The sequence below is a fragment of the Protopterus annectens genome, chromosome 9.part0, assembly GCF_019279795.1.
Source record: "Protopterus annectens isolate FY-2018-M chromosome 9.part0, PAN1.0, whole genome shotgun sequence".
Taxonomy (NCBI): domain Eukaryota; kingdom Metazoa; phylum Chordata; order Ceratodontiformes; family Protopteridae; genus Protopterus; species Protopterus annectens.
Window position 1 is genome coordinate 130,327,515 of NC_056743.1, and position 20,895 is coordinate 130,348,409.

Consider the following 20,895-nt stretch of genomic DNA (forward strand, 5'->3'; position numbering starts at 1 on the left):
ATCCTGCCTTAGAAGTCAGCAAATGTTTTACTGAACATAAAACGCACAGTTTGTGATAAACTGTGCAAAGGTTGTTTTTTATCAACATTTATACATTAATGTTAAAGATTTACAGTAAAATTTTTTTTGCACTTAACCTATACCAAAATATCTACAAAAACTCCAAATATATAAACTAGGCAATCTCTTAAATTTGGTTAAGTGAACTATGCTTTCATGTTTCACAATATTTCAGTAAGTCTCGATTCAGATTATTCCTGGACCTTATGAATTATTTAAAAACATTTATTTTCTTATCTGAATACATTATGTTCAATTTTAGAGATATAGCTGATTTGAATATCATTATGCAACATGGTAGCAGGTTCAAAAAAATGCAATGATGCAGCTTTATAGGACCTTGCCTGTCATATTTTCATTATATATAAGTAATTCCTGTTGCACAGAGATTTATCTACTTCATTATATTAACTTGTCTGTATGGTTCACTTTCTAATGTTTAACTTATAATTTTAGATAGTGTATCATTCATCTTACCAGATTCTCAGACTAGTCTTTTGATGACCAAAAAAATCTAGCCTTAGGCTTATTCAAACTCTTATGTGGTTAATGGAATTTATTTATAAGATTAGATGGGTTTGCCTTCTGTCCAGATGTCTGCATGCCCCTCTCTGTGTTTGTGTGGGTTTCTTCAGGTACTCTGGTTTCATTCCACCCCCCAAACATATGTGGCAGGCTGATTGCCAAATCTAAATGTTTCCTAGGTGTGTATGCGGTCTGCAATATAAAAGAAAAGCTTGGTTATCTACTTCAATTCCCTACATGCCTAGCAAATTCTGTGGACAGTAGAGGTTGCTCCCAGGGTCAGTATAAGAGTCAGATGCAATTTGTAAGCATGGATGATGGAGAATATTGTGGTGAGACTAGTGATAGAGATACCTGAAGATTCATGGTGGGTAGGAAAGGAATCGGAGAGTCCTTTAAAACAGAACTGCTACTGCATCAAATTTTAAGTTAAATATATATTAATGCCTTTATTATCAAACTCAAGTAGGTATGAATGAAAATGTATTATGCAGATTTACACAGAAAGTACAATTAGAGAAATATATTAACGTTTACTTTAACAGCATATAAAGAATTTCTTTTCATCGTACATGAAAGTTCCAACAATCATTTCAGAGTAAGAAAATTGAAGAATCATAAAATGTTTTTCAAAACAGAAAGATACAGTTTTCCTTTAACTCAGGATACTAAAATACTGCATATGGACCTACTAAAACAGGACCCAAAAGTACAGAATTTTTTACTTTTCACTATTACTTGCTCTTTTATACACAAAGCAGTTAACGTTACCTCACTCACTTGTTTCAGAAATACTTACTTTGCAAAAGGCCAGTCTTATTTCATGCAAAAAAGTATAAACAAAAACATTCTGTTTTATCAATCCAGTATATGTGGAAGGACACACTTGCATCAAGATTAAAAGGACCCTCTCTATGCAGTGTGCATGCTGGACATCCTGGGGGTGGGGTACAGATGTTAGGGCCAAGCCAAACGTCAGTCCAGCTGGTGATGATAGCCCACTTGCTCCACATTGTCACTGTTCTTTCTTCACATGCTGCAGAGTGATAAATGCCAAGAAAGATTGGAGGACAAAGGGTTATTTAGATGACTGAGGGAGCTGGATGTCAAGGTTGGATTGGACAAAAAAAAAAGATAATAGTTTCTGGACACACAGCATATTAGTAACTTAACACCAATTAATGGACATGCCTTTCAGAGAAATGCTTCCAATTAGCCCTATATTATATAAATCTATTGATGTGACTAATGCAAAAGAATGGGAGGGTTATGCTTTGCAACTCTCATACCTGCCCTCTGCATTATATGCATAGTCCCAAGATGAATTATTACAGTACTGCAAAGGAACGCTTATTCTGTGGATTACCACAACGTGTACCCTGTGACTGCATCTTAATGTCTTAATTATGAAGTATCATTTGATTTAATCACACTGAGTCTTATGAAAGGAAAGTATTGCTTGCCATACTGATTTGAGAGGTTAATATAACTTTGAATTGCATTATTAATTGCTGGATATTGCTCTGCTGTTTGACTATAACAGCAATAAATCCCTGCAAATATGTTGCTAACATCTGGATGCTAAATTGCAGCTATCATTCTTAAAATATTACATTCAGATGAAGCTTTGTGATAAGTGAAATGAAGGCATATTACAGTGTGTCATTATTTACAGCACATACTGTCATTGCATTTCAGTTATTAAGGAGATCAAAATTTACTTGCTTGGTTGTGTAGATTTACTGCACAAAGCAGCATAACATTGGCAAGCTTAGACAATATGCTAGCATGTAAAATGGCTAGTTTCTCAGACATAAGAGATATACAAGACACATTTATTGATATTTCAGTGCTGATATATCTCCTCTGGGATGCTATCATCATAGCAATCTCAATATCAATATCATATCAATCAGCTGAGATGTATTGGATGGCCCTAGGACACCTCCACAGGAGGTCTACCAGGCATGCCTTACTGGGAGAATTTTCTGGGATAGACCCAAAACAAGCTGAAAGAATGATATGTCTCATCTGGCCTTGGAATCATTAGGGTATCCTAGAGAGTGAGGTGAGGACTGCTGCTGGGGAGGAGAAAGTCTGTCCTGCTCAGCTTTCTACCATTATAGCCCTTGACCATATAAACATTTGAAATAAATGGATAGATGTATGTATGCATGCTGAGATACAAGCCATTTTCTAAAAGGTCTTTGTTTTTACTTGCAGCATTTCTTGCACCTTTAAAGGAATATGCATTAGTGAAGATCAAGGGACACTTTCAGATTACTTTGGTATAAGTTCAGCAGTGTAAATGGCATAGATATACAAACTTTTAATTGTAAATAGAATTCACTAAAGACAAAAGGTATGCTTTAAAGTACTGTTGGGGAGCAATGTCCCCACATTATCTTAAAGTTTGTCTAATGTCATCATAATAATTGGGGTGTTTCTATAAAAAAAAAAAAATATATATATATATATATATATATATATATATATATATATATATATATATATAAAATATATATATTTTATATGAATAGCACCATTTTTCTTTATACATTTTAAAACTTTCACTTTTCTTTTCCTGTCCTTCTGAAATTTGATGATTTGTGTTTCTGTGAATCAAGTTACTTTTTAAAATAATTTTAACCAAACTGTCCATCTGGAATATTTATTCTTTATGTGATGGTAGCAATTAACTTTTATGTCAACAAAACAATTTAGAAATTTAAACTACTTAGAAGCAAATGCATTTTGGTTATAAAGATTAAGAAGTGTGAATACACTGATAGTAATCATGGACTGAAGATGAAAAATGCTCAGCATTCTTTTAAGTTACTGTTTTTGGATATAGTAGCTACCCATCAGAGAAATTTTCTTTTTTTATTTTTACCAATAAAATTAGAGTAGTATCCAAGAACAGAGTGATGAAGCCATTAATGTAGTCCCAGTGTGTCATGTTTAGCTAGTGAGACAGGATGTTGCAGGAGCCAACTAGGGAGCGAGGGAAGGCGTGAGTAGCCACCATATGCTCACACAACCTGCGGGGACACTTTTGGCTTGGTTTTACAGTTCAGGTACCATGTTTTGGAGAAACAGGTACTGCCTTAAAATGTGGGCCACAAGGTGTAGAACTATGGCTTCCTCATCCAGTGTATGTGCAAGGGCGTACTTGCATCAACATTAAAAGGGCCTTGTCTATGCAGTGTGCAGGTTGGCCATCCTGTGGGGGAGGTGGGTACAGATGTTAGGGCCAAACCAAAAAGTCTGCCTGGCTGATGATGATATCCCTTTTGCTCCACATTGTTACTGTTCTTTCTTCACATGCTGCAGAGTGATAAATGCCAAGAAAGATTTGAGGACAAAGGGTTATTTAGAAGACTGAGGGAGCTGGATGTCAAGGTTGGGTAGGACACAAAAAATGAGTACTTCACCAAAAAACTGAACACGCATTAGGATTTGCAAGATGACATCATTAAAATGGCCAGACAAATCTTGCTGCATTTAGTCTGACACCTGTAACTTGATGATATGAATGTGCCACCTGCAGTCCTAAACACCTATTTCTTTGGAGATATTCTAAACTACAAGGTCAGCTCACTGGCTATGACTGTAATTTCACAATGTTAGTTCATCATTCCCAAATGTATGTTCTCCTCCTTGATGTCATATCCTCCATTGCATTGATTTTAGGAGTATATGAAGCAGGACTGAATATATTTGTGAATTGCAATTTTTTTTCTCTTCTGGAGAATTTCCGGCGGTACATTTATTTACTTCGATATTTCAAGTGCTGCATTTCTTAGTCAGTCTTTCTACATACAACCAACAATACTGTAGTAGTAATATGAATAGTAAAAGAAATGTTCTCTGCATTTTCATTTTTATCTGTACAGAGTGTTATTTCTAAAAGATATTTTTGTACACTGATCAGTTTTAAAGAGATTTTTAAGACTGGCCTTTTCCCTTGTTATCATCATGCAAATATGTTACTTTATCTCACTGCAGGACTAACATGCCAAACATACTTATGCACGATATAGACCTTCTCACATCTACAGCTATTTTCTACATTTTATTAGTAAATACTTTGATACTTGTTTTGCATAATGATGCATTTTTTTTTTTTTTTAAACCAGGTTGATGAGATCTCAAATGCATCTCATGTTAGGTAATGGTACACAAACACCATAGAGGAACAGGTGCAAACATGACTTCAAATTTTATCAACAAAAGAGACAAAGCACAGTGAAATTTAACACAATAATTACAAAAATGTTTATTAAACTACCATCATGAAAACAAATTGACTAGTTTGCACAGTCTATAACACAGTTCTTAGTCTGCTTTGTCAATCATAGCAATTAAACACATCTCTGTACCTTTTCAATGAAATGATGGGTTAATACATATAATACATTATGTACAGAAGTGCAAGGAGGCACTTTTCTTCATGCTTGAATAAAGCATTAAAACTTGTTTAATAACAAATCCATGCTGATACAACTACCAACACTTTAGTTTAAAACCTTTTTTAATTCAGTTGCACTAATATCTGATATGTAATAATTTCTCTATACACAGTACACCAATGTCCCTAACTTCTATATAACCAATAAACATTAATACCAACTACTACTTCTTGAAGACAGAGAAATTTTAACAAAATGTCATTTTCATTGTGTTAGGTTATTATTTAGGCAAATAAATATATGTACTTTGTGCTCATTCAGTGGACATATTTCCACGTCAGTCGTAGTCTTGTTCAAGTTTGGTCTTGGGATTTGGGATCCTTATTTTACCATTATTTTGTCATCAGCCTTTACATCACTGAAGGCAGAGGTACTGACTCACTGAAAGGTAAACAGTTAACTAAATAAGGCAGTGCTATTAGGTCAGCAAGTTACTTTTTATGTGGTGAGTTGTGACTGGTAGGTTGAAACTTGACTAGTGCATTTAAAGCAGTATTTTTAATGCAATGTGATTTTAGAATATGGTGATCTAGTAAGCAGTTAATAGTTTTTTAATATTTTAAGAGGGAAAATATGAGACTAAGAATGTTGTTGACTTTTACCAAGAACATGTGACTTTGCAAGCATAAGGTGTAATGAATGGGAAGTAGAAAACATAGCATGTAAATTAGGGCATTGATGACTACAAATAATTATGGCTTTATTTCAGCTTCAGAGGTGCATGATTGTAACATGCATGTCTCACATTTCAGTTCTAGGACATTCTAACACTATCATAAGACATTACCACTTCTTTGTTTCTTATGGTCTCTCGAGCCCTTTTATGCATACAAATTACATTAAAACTTCCAGTTACAGAATGCAATGCTAGGTACCATCTTGCTTTGAAACCTTCATATCACACTGTGTTGGACAATGTAGTTTGTTAAACAGCTAGACTCAAGCAGGTAAAAATAGAAGAAAGAATGGCAAACAAAGCTCCCCTTTTGTCTATTAACATATGCCCATCTGCTGCACTAGAAATTCAAACAAGCATGCACCTCAAAAAGATCACAGGTACTGACATCACATAGTGAACCATTCCTGTAAAATAAGCTTGAGGAATCTGATTAAATATTTGTTGGTAAATATGCAGTGGTAAACTGTCAATTAAAATGAAGCTTCTTTGGAGGGCTTATATTATTCATATTGTACGTAACAGTACAGCTTTTACAATGGAAATAAAGCTTTATTATAACATTACTGAAAACCGTGGAAGGATTTCACAAAGATCATTTATATTTGCCAAAGTATTAAAAATGGTGAAAGTGACTGTTAATTTCATCAGTTCAACAGAAAAGTGTGAATTATAATGGAGACTAGGACTGCACTGCCTAATACAGAATTAATCTGTCTTTCAAATAATTTTAGACATGTCGCGACCTCACCCAACATTAACTAAAAATGTCTGACATTTTCCTTCACAAATCATCTTTTTTTCAGATTAGTAAATAGGCAGATTAATATGAAAAAATAATTCTAAAGCAGACTTAATACTTCAATTTTCACACACAAAAAAGTACAACAGATATTCAAACAACATGTTTTCTTGTACTTTGTCTACTATAAACTTACTAGTTGGTTAATTTCCATAAACATTATACCAAAATACTCATTTTACTTTCATATTAAAATTTACACATTTGAAAGACAAAACTGAAGGAATATTGACTTCTCGTGATATCTGTGGAAGAATAGAAGTTATATACTCATCTAAAAACATTTTCAAAACAGGACCAGATGGAGCAATTGACTATTATAGTCTGCTTAGTTTCTTGAAATTGACTCAAATATATTGGGCCAGATTCAGTAAAGCCTATACTAAGTGTACACGATATGTATTCAACAGCATTCTCATCACTTTTTTTTTTGTACTTTCTAGCCACTCAGAAAGATTATGCTAAATGTACATGTAGTCTACATTTTGTGGCAACCTTTATGAATCTTTGCTAATATTTAAAGCTGCAAGAATATCAGTAGGAAAACTAATATTAGGAGGAAGAAGGTGTGGGTTATGTCTGTTCATTGGAACAGTGTGTACACTTAGTGTAGGCTTTATTGAATCTGACACACATTGTGTTTACTGCCTAAAAAGGCAGGGCAACTAATGAAAAGTGCTACTGCAAAACAAAAAAAAAAAAAAAAAAGCAGGAAAAATTTCACTTTCAACATAAACGAGTAGATTGCAAAATGTGTACAAATAATGCAGCCCCTCTATTAGAAGATGGAAAAATATTGCTGTACCTCCAGGAAGTAAAACCACCTATTGTGCTACCCTACATCTTGTCTCTTCCCCCTCACTTTACAGTAGTGTGTGTACTTAGTTTAATTGCATTAACCACAGCTGTTCCTTTATAGGTTGGACTTTTGGGGGGGGGGCTGGCAAATGAATCCTACAATGATTTAGAGTTCTCAGTTAAGCAAAACAGCATTTCTTTGTGAATTCCTATTTAGCAGAACCCTGTTGTACAGTATAACTAATCTGATTTAATAATTAAAGGAATCCACAATGTGGACAGCAGTATAGATAATTAACTGTGCCTTGTATATGTTTCTGATTTGTAAAATAACATTTCTCTATACTGAAATAATACTATAATGGCAGAGTGTGTGCTTTACATTTACCTTAATTCTTTACTGCATACCTGATGTCTAAGATAAAAATGATTGTAAACTTCTAAATAGTAAACCAAATGTTACAATCTGCTATTTCATATCCCACTTTAGATATTTAATCTCTGTGTATTTGTGCTTATAATTTTACTATTATGTTTATAAACATTCATGGTAACTCGGTAGCCTAATACGTATAGTAAAATAAACTATTTAGTTCACTCTGTTTTGGAAAATGTTGGGATACGTTTCATTAGTAGTTAACCATGTTAAGTATAACACAACTCATACAATGTTTGACAATACTGTGTATTAAAGAGTCACTTTTATAAAAAAATGTATTGGTAACAGGCATTAAGACCACACTACAAAATTTAGAAAAAAATACAAAATCAATAAAAAACATAATATGAAAGACGTAGAAAGTTAAAAGCTACATTGTGCTAATTTTTCTGGCATTAAATATTATTTTGGTCCCTTTATGTCATGAGAAGCAGATTGCAGGTGTATCATAATCCATTATCTAAGGTGTAATGTTATTCGGCTTTGATCTGACCTACCCTGACCATTCTGATTCAAAGCAATAGAAATGTTCAGTTGGTATTTAAGAATGAGAAATGCAGGTCTATACATGATTGAAGTACAAAATACAATTTTAGGCACCATGATATTGAAAAACAGCTTTTTATATCTACAAGGAAAGATGATTTTTAATGCATTATAAATCTGCTTTGGGAGAAACAGAAGTAATTAACTTGGATTAGAAAAAACAGTAACTGCAGGTACAAGGGGATGCTGATAAGTAATAAGCCTAACCAACTTTCTAAATTCTGAGCATTATTTTGCCTCTGTAGCTGGAAAGAGGATTATTTCAACTTGTAAAAGTGCCAATTTTCAGAATAGTAATGCTATGTTTTGACATTGTTTCAGATCATTGATTGAACCATGTCAACAAAAAGTGTGGAATTTTCACGTGTGGAACTCCAAGCCATCATGAAGTTCTTATTAATGCAGAAGAAAACTCCAAAGGAAATCCATGAATATATGATGCAAACACTGAGTGAAAAGTGCCCTTCTTACTCAACTGTGAAGAAGTGGTATGTAAACTCTCAGCATGGAGATTTTGAGACCAAAGATGCAGCAAGGTCTGAGAGGCATCAAACAAACTGTGCCATCTCCTGAAATTGTTGACCTTGTTTATGGCTTGATTTTTGGAGATCAGCAAATATTGGCTAAAACAATTGCTGAGAAACTGCAGATATCCAGGGAAGATGTTGGATTTATAATCCATGATCAGCTAGATATGTAGAAACTGTCAGCCAAGTGAGTGCCCACATGTTTAAATGCCCATGAGAAAAGACGTCAAGTGGACACTTCCAAGTTGATTTTCTGACATTTCTGTTGAGCTGGTGCCAGATTTTTGGAATGACTAGTTACTGCTGATGAATCATGGTTACACCACTATGATCCTGAGACAAAGCAGTCCATGCAATGGCAGCACTCAGGTTCACTAAGGCCAAAGTTGTTCAAGACCCAAAAGTCGTCAGGAAAGGTCATGGCCACAGTGTTTTGGGATCAGGAAGGTGCTGTAATGACTGACTACTTTCCAAGGGGCCAACAATATGACTAACTTGCTGTGCCAACTAAAGGAGGCATTGAAAGAAAAAAGGAGATGGAAGCTGCCGAAAGGAGTTTTCTTTTTGTAAGACAATGCACCTGTTTACAAGACTAGCAAAATGATGGATGTTTTGATGAAAGTGGAGTTTGAGTGCATAGACCATCCACCCTACTCACCAGATTTTGCTCCAACTATCTCCTGTTTCCAAATCTTAAAAAGAGTTTGGAAGGGCAGCAAATTTCGATTGATTTGGAGGTGATTTCCGCAGTGGGGCAGTATTTCATTGACCAGACTTCAAACTTTTTTTGGAGGGCTACAGAAACCAGACATGATATGCCAAGTGTGTGTTGAACTTTGGGGACCTATGTTGAATAACTTTTAAGTTTCATGGCTCCACATCATTCCCTTCTTGGTTGGGCTTAGAACTTTTCAGCACCCCCCTCGTAAAGAACAAGCAATTCATTCTTTGACCAAGAATAAGACTCTGATTGAAGGAAAGGAGCCCAATTGTTTTTTTTTTTTTTTTTTTTATAGATTATAGGTTGATTCTGACCTCTGTAGTACTGAATTCTGAATTTATGGTCATGCATTTCCACATATGAAGTTATGTTTAAGCAAATATCATGTAAGTATTATACAATTAATACAGCTGATTATTTTAATATTTTCTTATAGGCAAATTGTGTAATATTTTTTAAAGATATTCTCCTTCACTGAAATAAATTAGGCTGGCTGATCTGACATTTGAATATCAACCCTAAAATGTTGCTAATACTATAGGCAATTGCTTTTTTTTCAGATAAATTAAATGTTATATTACCATTAAAAAAGCACATGGGTTTTTATTATTCAGAAATATTGTTTAATGTATTTAGTTACAATCTATTCATGCCAGTAAATGTGAATTTCACTTGGTAATATCATATTGTCCTTAGGCGGCCACGGCGGTGCAGCGGTTAGCGTCGTCACCTCACAGCAAGAGGTTCTCTGGTTCAATCCTCGGCTGGGGTGCCTTCTGTGTGGAGTCTACATGTCCTCCCTGTGGTCACGTGGGTTTCCTCCAGGTGCTCCAGTTTCCTCCCACATCCCAAAGACATGCTGTAGGTGGATTAGACACTCTAAATTGGCCATAGGTGTGAGTGCGTGCATGTGTGTTCCTTCTGTGGAAGGTTGGGCGCCAGGCTGGCAACTCGACACTGTAAAACTCCACTGCCAATCATGAGCGGACAGGTGATCCGCTGTGGTGACCCCTAACCAGGAAAAAGCCGAAAGAAGAAGAATATCATATTGTCCTTAGCAATTATTTCCAGATGTTCAACCCTATGAGGTGAGTAGTGCATTACTGTCAGCATCATAAAATGCTTCAATTCTTATGTGCCACATTCATGCAACTTGACTTTTGCTTCTATGCAACTAGCCTTAATCTTATTTTAACTTGTATGATGGCTTGAACTTGTAGGCTTTGTACTGATCCTATGGGTTTTGTGGCCCAAACAAACAATATTCAGCAGCACCTGGAACATACATCTTTCTTTAGAAATAGAAACGGGATTAAATACTGATAACTTCCATAATACATTATATAATAGAGCTTAGCAAATCAGTGATCTGGGCTTCCCCTTACATGTTGTTTGGCAACAATGTAAGTTCAAGTAAACTGAAGATCTAATGGTGGTTTTTGTAAGGTGAAACAAAAACTAGTATATGGCAGCATCACAAAGCTCTCACAACTGCAATTATAACTTAAGATTTTGAAGCAACATTAAAAGCTGTAACGGGTTTACTGATAACTTGCAGGCTGAACAGAAATCAACATTTAGCTCAAGAGGACAGAAGTTGCTGGAGGAAGTATGAAACTCTGTTCATATGCATGCTTTGATACATACAATAATAATTGTTTAATAATAAGTAGTCATATATTTCAACCATATGCAATAAGTCTATATTGCAGAGGGTTTGGCTGACAAAGAATGAAACAATACTAATTTCATGAACTTTAATAGTACTTTGACTTGGGAATGGGGTCCATTCCTGTCATGGTATTAGAAACAAAAAAGATTTGAAGAAATTAAAAGAAAAACAGAGGGTGGATTGAACTAGTTTAAGTGCCAATGTCTCTCATTTCAGATAGAAAAGATGCAAGGCATATCTAGATATAATTCCTGGAGTACATACTGAATAAAATGTGCATGTAATATTATTTTTTAATTTATTAGCATGAAATATAAAACATTTCTTAAATTAGTACATTAGAAACTCTTTAAATCATAATGTGAAGTACCCATTAAAAATATACTTAATATTTTGATGACCCAGATTTAAGTACAGCATGACAGACCATGAAGTTGTTCTCAAAATCCTTGTAAAATCGGAGTCATGGCACAATATTTGTGACTTACATGGACAAACATATATGTCAGAAAAGTAGTATTTCTTACAGCATGCAGTTTTCCAAAAAATGGTAATCTCATGTCTGAAATGCATCTTGGATTTTTAATTTAGTAATTTATGAATGCAAGTGAATATCTAATGACCAGATCTGTGGGTTTATGAGTACATGTTTTCATAGTTCTACAGCAATAAAGGGCCATTCTGAGATCCACTGTTGATTCTATGTTTCAGCTGCAAACATTTTTTATGAGATACTTTTTAATAATACAGGTTCAGAGTTTGCTACAAGTATTTTCTTGCTTTTATAATAATGTTTACACAGCTGCAAGGGAAATCTATTATATCCCTGATTTGTTTAATGCGCATACATTTTAGCTTTGGACAGCTAGAAAAACCCATGAATCTTGTTGCATTGATCTTGCATTAGATAAAAAAAAAAAAAAAAAAAAAAAAAATCTTTTTTGTGATATTTTGCCTTGCTGCCTGACACCATCAGACACTCCCTCAGTTTTTCTCCCTCAGTCAGGTTATAGCTGACTGTGGAAAAAGTACCTATCATGGATGCTTTGGCTTTTGCTAGTTAGAGCTCTAATGCCACTGAGCATGCTCAGTCATGTGCAGAATTTAGCATGCAATGGGCATCAATGAGGATATGCCTTGTGCTTCTTAAACCAGTGTTCCTGTGGAGCCTCTGGTCTTCACCAGGGAATTAGCAGTGGGACCATGCACCACAGGTATGCATTCGCCCCCCCCCCCCCCCAGAGTGAAGACAAGCTGACAAAGTCACATCAATGTTTTTTTTTTTATTTTATCTTCCTGTATAAGTGAATAATATTTACATTAAGGGGTGTCTTTAGAAAAGGATTACTATTTTAATTTAATTAGAATTTGGCACTAGGACAGGGAGACTATATGACTTGATGTTGACAGTAGTCAAACTACCCATACTGTTTCTTTTGCTCATGCTCAAGTGATGACCTTCAGCATCATATGTTTCAGATGACTGAAAGTCTTTGTACCACTATAAAGGAGCTAACATTTAAATATCACTCAACTGCTAAATGCATTGCAGTTCTAGCAGTGATAGCTATTCATTTCCCTTATTTGATAAGACTGGATAATGAAATGTTGTAGCACTGAATATGGAGAACTGGTGGAGGGATTCTTATTTCCAAGTGATTCATAATGTGACTATTAACAAATGACAGCAGTGCTTAGATTATAATTCTGTCTGTTGTGACATTATAGTAGAATGCATACATCCAAATTAGTAGATGGATAACATAAGAGGACCCATGTTTGAGGACTCGTTTAAAGTGGGTAGTCTGGGTCACTAGACTACAAACGGTGTTCGTTAACCATCTGTTGTGATTTTTAAACCTGTACCCTTTAATGGCTACAGTGGAACACAATCTTCATTTATAGAAAAGGCTGTGAGATTTGAAGATAGGTGTCAAAAAATCACCAAATTTACTTATTGCATTTCAGATGGGTAGGTATCAAACAAAAAGTAATACCAAACTTTACACTGTGTGATTTTGTTGAAGTACTCTGTGACATTTTATAGGTAGTGGAATTATCAAATGTCACTTTTCTGCATGCGAGTCTTACAAAGTAAAACTGAAATTGCAACACTGTCACCACTACTTAGTTCATTGGCAGTGGCTCCAGTGTCATGTGCTGCAGGCCACAGGTTCAAGTCCCAAATGAGAGTGAATATTATTCCTTCACTTTTATAATTCTAGTGGTGCTTAAGCAGAGGACTTCCTCTGTATTTCTGTGCATGTGTTTGTAATTTTACTTTATCGATACTCAAAGATAAAATAATACTGAGTGAATGAAAGATATTTAACATATTAAGGCTTATTAGTCTGAGGACAGCAGATCTTCACAGACACTGTACTACTGTGCTCACCTCTGCGTAATATACTGTCATATATACATAATGGGCATTACACTTTGCTTTTTGCGAAATAAAGAAATCTGTAAACTGATTCAATTGGTTTTGCTTACTTTCTAGGAGCATAAGGACTCGATGTTTTCTAGTCTGTTTTGTTTCACTGCTGCTTGATGACTGACATCTGACAGAGTCCCTACAAATCTAATTTATTGTAAGGTAACTGATTTTGAAACAGTGAGACTAAATGTGTAAAACTCAGATAAGGATAAACAAAGTCTAAGCTCACTATGTTTCAGATTATTATATTCTTTATTTCTAGATATGGCCATATCAGAGTTAATAAATGCAAGTGGGGGGGGGGGTTCAACCTCCCACATTACATGGTGCTTCCCCCTGCACAAAACAAATTTAAAGGAAAACAGTAATTTTTGATATTCACTGTTCTTAAGTTTATTTCTTTTTTTTCACACTTTCTGGACTCGCACTTCTGTGTCTTGGATTTCCAATGAGAAAATACTTTACTATCATATGTTAGAAAAGAAGGACTGAAGCTCTAGAATCTTATCTGCAGTCACATGTCTGACATTCTATATCATGAGTTGGAAGAATTCACATTTACTGCTGCTTTGCCAACTGGCATCATAATATCGGTTATGTAGGTATGTATATAACTATCTTCTTATGCTGGATTTCAGCAGAAATTTGGTGGGACTAGTCCATTGTTTAGACATCTGTCCATTCTGTTGTTCAGTGTTTAGTCTGACAACTGATTCTCAGCTGCAGGGATCTTCTGGATTTTCTTTGAACATACTAATGCGGTATCTGAAATAATTTGGGAATTTTTGTTCATAGCAACATGTTGACTGACAGGCTGGTTGACTTATTTCTGCTTTAAACTACTTACGCCGTCATATATCAATATGGTCATTACATGTGGATATGAATTGTTTCACTGTTCTTGAGAAATAATAATGGTTTAATATGCAGCTGTGTTCCTGGACTGGCCAATAGGGTGTCATCTTACTTTTTGACTTTAGTAAGTTCTGGATATTCATGATTATATAGTTTTCTTCCTTGATATAACTAAAAATGTAATCTGGTAATATGTTTTTCTTGTGACCTCAAACAAAAATCCCACTCCATAGTTATGAATTAATCAACAATTCTACTTCTTGTGCCATAAAGGTATGAAGAACAATATTACTTTTGCGTTTTCTTTGAATTACCTTAGTTTTAGTTACTTTAATTGTTGCTAATAACTTAAGTTACAAGTAATTTATAATATTTAAATAATTCACTTTGTCCTTACAGTTTTAGATCATTGCAGATGAAGGTTAAATTACTCATTAGTTGGCACAGAGGTTAAGCCTGGTACAGGGTTTGATTCCCTCATGTCTTGTTTACCTACTGTGTGACCTTGAGCAAATCACTTAAACTACTGTGTTGCCTCTGAAAAGGGACCGTTTGTCCATTAGACCTTCCTGGTTAATAAATAGGATTATTATTATTATTACTGTCCAATGGTTAGAATTTAGTACATTAATAAAACTGATTTAATTTGATAGTAGTATATCCACAACCATACCCTTGGACTGAGATGTTGTTCTTGCCTAAATTCATGTTATCTCTTGCGATGCTTCTAGGCACATAACTGTTATAGCAGTAGCCATGCATGCTGACGTAGATCTAATAGTTCAGACTACTAAATTTTAGCTGTATATGTCATTAATGCTTTTGCTTAAATTAGGTGAAATGATCATTATTTGTTTTTGTGCTAACAGACCAGATATTGTCATACTCTTATTTAAACATTAACTAAAAAATTAGTTTTGTGTAACATAAACATGATTGCTATACATTTCCACACTGGATTAACTTCAACTATATAGAAGACTTTAGGGAAATCATAATGATATTTAAATGTGACAACGTTATAATTATTGCAGTTGTGTACATATTTTAGGGGTAAAGTTGCATTTAGGATAAGATTTAGGACTGATCTATCATTAACATAACCACTGTTGCTGAAGAAATTTTCATTTGTTCAACACTTCTTAACTCTCGAGGCTTTGTAATATAGAATTAAGTGTTGATGTATTATCAGACGTAAATTATCCCCCACAAAACCAGTTTGGCGTCATATTCTTTAGTAATTTTATGTCATAGTTAATGTGAAAAGTAAAATGTGGACACACTCAAAAACAGCCGCTTGGTTGTGAGAACGACTGATGAAGTACAAACTGCATTTGGAAATGCGGCTATAAATTTAAATTTAAGAGTGTACATGATGATTTTTGAAACACATATGGGAAAGCTTACACAATTAAAATGAAATGTAGCAGCAGCGATCCCCCTGTATCCAAAAAGAATAATGCTGATGCTGGGTGATTCATAATGAACACATTTCCAACTACGTGACATTATTTTCTTAGGGGCTTTTGTGTTATCTGTTCAAACAAAATGGAGCACTTGAGGTTTACAATGCTCCTGTTGTCTAATCTGCACAGATCCTTGTAAACATAACTACACATCCTGGGAGTTACCTCTTTAGTTCTGCAGTATAAAGTATATGTAAATATAACAATCTGGAAATTAATGTCTTAGTTCCACAAAAAGTCCATTTTGATAGGCAAGTTAGATAAGAAATAGCCCACAGCGCTTGAGTTTCTCTTTAATTTGTTTTGTCAGGTAGTAAATCTGGAATTAGTGCATTTTGGAATACTGTGACTTACAGATTCATTAGTCACGGAGAGAAAGTTGCAGTGTAATAAAACAGACACTTTTCACATAAAATAACCTCGGAATTATATTGTAGGCAGTGTGTCAAAAAAGACATTTTCCATCAAACTGCCGTCAATCTAGCAATTAAATATAACCTGAATGGGGAGTTTCAAGGCCTTACTCGGGTAGTTGAAGGACTGCTGTGGTGGTGCTGTGGTAGCGTTGTCGCCTCACAGTAAGACGTTGTCCTGTTCGATTCTCAGCTAAAGCGCCTTCTGTGTGGAGACATGTGTGAATGGGTGTACCTTTGTTGAAGGTTGTGTGTCAGAGCTGGCAACTCGGCACGTAAAAATTTACTGCCAGTTATTAGCAGACCGGAGTTCAGCTGTGGCGACCTAACTAAAAGCCTAAAGACACAACAACAACTCGGGTAGTTGAAGGGACCCAGCTCTGCAGAAACACATTTTTGCTTGTGTTTTGTTTGACTCATTGAAACACAATTTCAATGAATTAAGTAAAGTAAATCAATTCATATCAATTACATTGTTGCAGGTCATAGCATTTCTGTGAAAATCTATTGTACTCGTCTCGTTTCACATTTTCCTTCAAACATTTATTTAAACACTACATGTTAACTCAATATATATTTATTTTGCCACAGAAGTAAAGCATGAATTTGTTCAGAATGTAATTTGTTCAAAAGTATGCTATATGTGGTTTCTGACCCTGTAATATAACCCTGCAATGTTTTACTCTATTGTAAAGTTTATTAATAATCAGTCTCTTACTAAATATCTTCAATGAAAGGAAAATTGTTTACTTTAATTGAACAATACTTAAGCAAAACTACATTACATATATTTTACAGTAACTAGGGCTCTTGCATACTTATTTTAACCTTTGCAGTTTTAAAGAATTTCTACCATACCTTGTAAATATTATATGATGGCTGCAAAATGCAACAATGCAAATCAGATAGTGAAAATGTTATAATTTAGAACTACATCCATATGGTATGCAAATGTAAGTACTGAATGGCAGTTCTTTGCAAGGTCGTATAAGATCTCTAAATCATGCTGCAAAGGAGGCATGATTAAGAATTTGTATTTTGGTGTTCATTCAGCTTATTGAATTTTGTTTTCCTTTCTATTATTACATCTGGAGAATTTGCACAGGATCAGTTTTTAAAACAGGATTTACTGCTATCTGAATGCAAGCAGATAAGATGAGCTCAAGCAATGCTCAGTAATACCTTATTTTTTTGCTGTTCCTGTATTTTTATGTGACAGATTCATACCTCAGATGATATTTCACCATTCATAAAACACTAGCCTTGGTGAATCAAAATTTATCATGCAACCTTCACTGAGAAAATAATATTTTATATGTATAATAACACAACAGATTACCGTTTTTTGAATGTTTATGATGAATAACTTGAATACACACTTGAGGATTTAAACTAGTGTACTGTGAGACTGCATTGTCCCCCTGTAGCTTTCCTATAAACATCTTATTAAGTGGCTCCCTTATGGGGAATACCACCCATGTGCTAGGATGATCTTTTCCAGTGATATAATTTTCTATAGAACAGCAGGGCAGATACTTACAGGTTTATTGGTTATTGGCTATAGAACAGCAGGGAAGATACTGACAGGTTATTGGCTATAAACAGGGAGCACTGAAAGGGGTACACATCAAGTCAGAAAATAATTTTAGTGGCAAACGCCTTAAAGAAAAGGTAATATATGCCCTCCCAGCACAGAGGCGTTCTGAAGGAAATTTTCTTGGTACTCCAGTATATCTGCAGGATTGAGGTGATAGCATCAATAGCAGACAAACATTTTTAAATTATGTTGCAAGATAATGCCCTGAGAGGGGTAATGTCACACTCACAATTCTCAATATCATATGGAAAATGGAACAGGCTCATCTGGGCCGCTCTGCACATGTGAAGCATGGCCTTATGTGGGCAGACCAGCAATTTACCATCATGAGTTTTCTTCTCTGATACCACATACCGTTCCAGAGAAGATTAACATTAATGAAAAAAGATTTGTGGTTAGGATGTGATACACCTGTTTGGGAGACTGAACTGTCTCTTTCAAACACAGGCATTCACAACGAGTTACCTTCAGATATTTTTCTATTACTAGGTTCATCACTGCTTATGCCCAAACAAAAGTGATTATTTTCAAGGATTTCAGTACTCCTAGAAGGCTGGATGCTGAAGTCCATGTACTGTTCATGTCTTTTAGAACCGTCATCTACAGTATTTTATGGGTTATACATTTAGTAAAGAAAAGGTACATTTTCACTAAAACTTTATTTTGACAATGCCTCAATAATAAAGTTTACTTTTGTTATATGTTGTTATAGTGTCAAGTAAAACTACTTAATTTTGTAGTTTAGCAGTTTCTTTTAAGGGTGGCAGTGCAAAATATGCCCTCTAGATAGTGTTTTGTGGAACCCTACATAAGCCTTCTTCGCTGGGTGCATTAGACAACAGTCAACATAAACTTCAAATGGCACTTGACATACAAATACACTGTTTGTATAGTGGATTTAGCTAATTAACTAATTTCAGGATTACTGAACAGTAAAGGCACATTTAAAATAAAGGAAAATGAACGAACCAACATTTCTCAGGAACACTACTACTTTAATGATCCGATGTTTAGTTAAACCAGTACACTGGCATCTTAAATATAAAACCACTAAATAATAGACATTTCCTAACAAAGGTTTACTGTGCACACATTTCCTCACTTTCAAGACTAATTAACTGAACAAATAAACTTTGATTAAAAGTAATTTTGGGCTCAGTACTGAAAAACTAAAAATTATTTTTGATGGTATTTCTCTATACTATCTTGTAACATCCTGCCCTCTCCAGGGTACAGCCAGCTTGTTAAGCCATTTGTCATTCATCAGTTTAGAAAATATACCTATATATAACAGTTTACAGCTAGCACTAACCAACAATTCTAGAAAATATTTTAAAAAATACAACAAATAACAATGCACCTCTAAAGAAGGGTGAGCCAGGTAAACAGAATTTTTGAGTGATTTGATTTTGTATTGAATATTATCACTCACTAGGAGCATATGGATTTAGAAAAATTCATGTTTAATCAAAAGCCTTCATATTAATTGTTAGGGCACTATCCGTTTAAGCTCTCTTACAACAATATAGCTTTTAACGAAAATGTAAAAATTGCAAATAACTTAAAAGAATAACAGTTTATTATTATGTTCCCTTGTTTCTTTTTTTCCAGTTCTAATAAAAAAAAAGAATGAATTATCAGTTACCCACAGGCTTGTGTGTTATATAATTAAATATTCCCAGGATGCCATAGTGCAGAACATATCTTTAAGTTAGAAATGGGTCTTTTTCTGAAAATTGCAACACCTGAAATATGACTGGCATATACAAAACAACATTTCAAATGCCATAGGTCTGAGAATCTGAATATGTCATATGCACATGTCTTTTCTTTCTTCACTTTCCTGCCATCTTGTATGTGCAGTTATTCCATTCTAACGCTTTCCTACCCAAAATCAAGGCACTAGCCCCTATTTAATACTGATACATTTTACATTACAGCTGCAGTGACCCTAAATATTATTAGTTTAAAGGGTATTTCAAACTCAAATCTCATTAGTTTGATGGATAACTTGTCCATCCTGCCATTATCTTGGTGGACATGTTATACAGCCCTGTATTGAAAGATATATATTTATAAACTGACTTAATTAGAGAAAAAAATATCTCAGTGAATCTGAATTGTGTTATTTACCCTCTGTGATACACAGTACAATAAATTAAACAAAACTATATTAAGTTCAGAATGCATTAGTGTGAATATTGTGCTCTGTGAGTGTAAGCTTCCCTGATTCAAGTCATGATACATTATTTTATAGTGTAACAATGAAGCACCACATTTCTAAAGATGATTTAAAGGGGAATGAATGATCACTCTCTGGATTTAGTGTTAAAGCAGCTGTCTTATTCCAGTGTCAAAAAAGATCCTGCAGTTCTGAAACACAATAAATGAACATTTGGCAAAACCAAAAGAACCTTGTTCATTTGTTTGTCTGAGTACTAACGCAGATGAACAAGGACTTATGAGGTAAACACTTCATTTTACTTTAGTAATGTGATATATTCTGATTGTACCCCAGGAAAGGTTTAGCAGATAAGAGTATAGGTGTGAATGTTTGTACTTTAGTTTCCAGTCTTCTCAGGTTCTTCTTCCACAATAGCGAAATCTGATGTGCCATTTTTTGCCAGTGTCACCTAAAAACAACCATCATTGATATCTGACTGAAAGACAAAGGGAACTTCTAGAAGATACATACTAAGAATCTGTGTGGAAAAGCATCAGTTCTGACTCCCGAAGGGACATAAAATAATAAAAGCAATTCCTTGTCACTTGCTTGTTAGGGTATAAATGCAACAGTGATGTTATCTGTTAAGTCCACTGTGATATTCATATTTTGAATTTACATGTTCTCGAGTTTAAACAAATGTGAAAATGCCATTCAAAAATATA

General features: G+C 34.6%; 1 protein-coding gene across 4 annotated transcripts in view; it reads right to left on the reverse strand.

Annotated features, from left to right (window-relative positions):
* Positions 1-248: 248 nt before the first annotated feature.
* SLC1A2 (solute carrier family 1 member 2) overlaps positions 249-20,895 on the reverse strand; it is a 472,492-nt gene continuing 451,845 nt past the window's right edge. For 2 of the 4 annotated variants that reach the window (XM_044082654.1, XM_044082653.1), the window contains one exon: positions 249-1,621. In XM_044082654.1, the coding sequence (XP_043938589.1) occupies positions 1,601-1,621 (21 nt within the window). In that variant the 3' untranslated portion in view covers positions 249-1,600. Of the gene's footprint in view, positions 1,622-18,980; positions 20,640-20,895 lie in introns of those variants that run through there. The other 2 variants (XM_044082650.1, XM_044082652.1) reach the window with 1 other exon arrangement.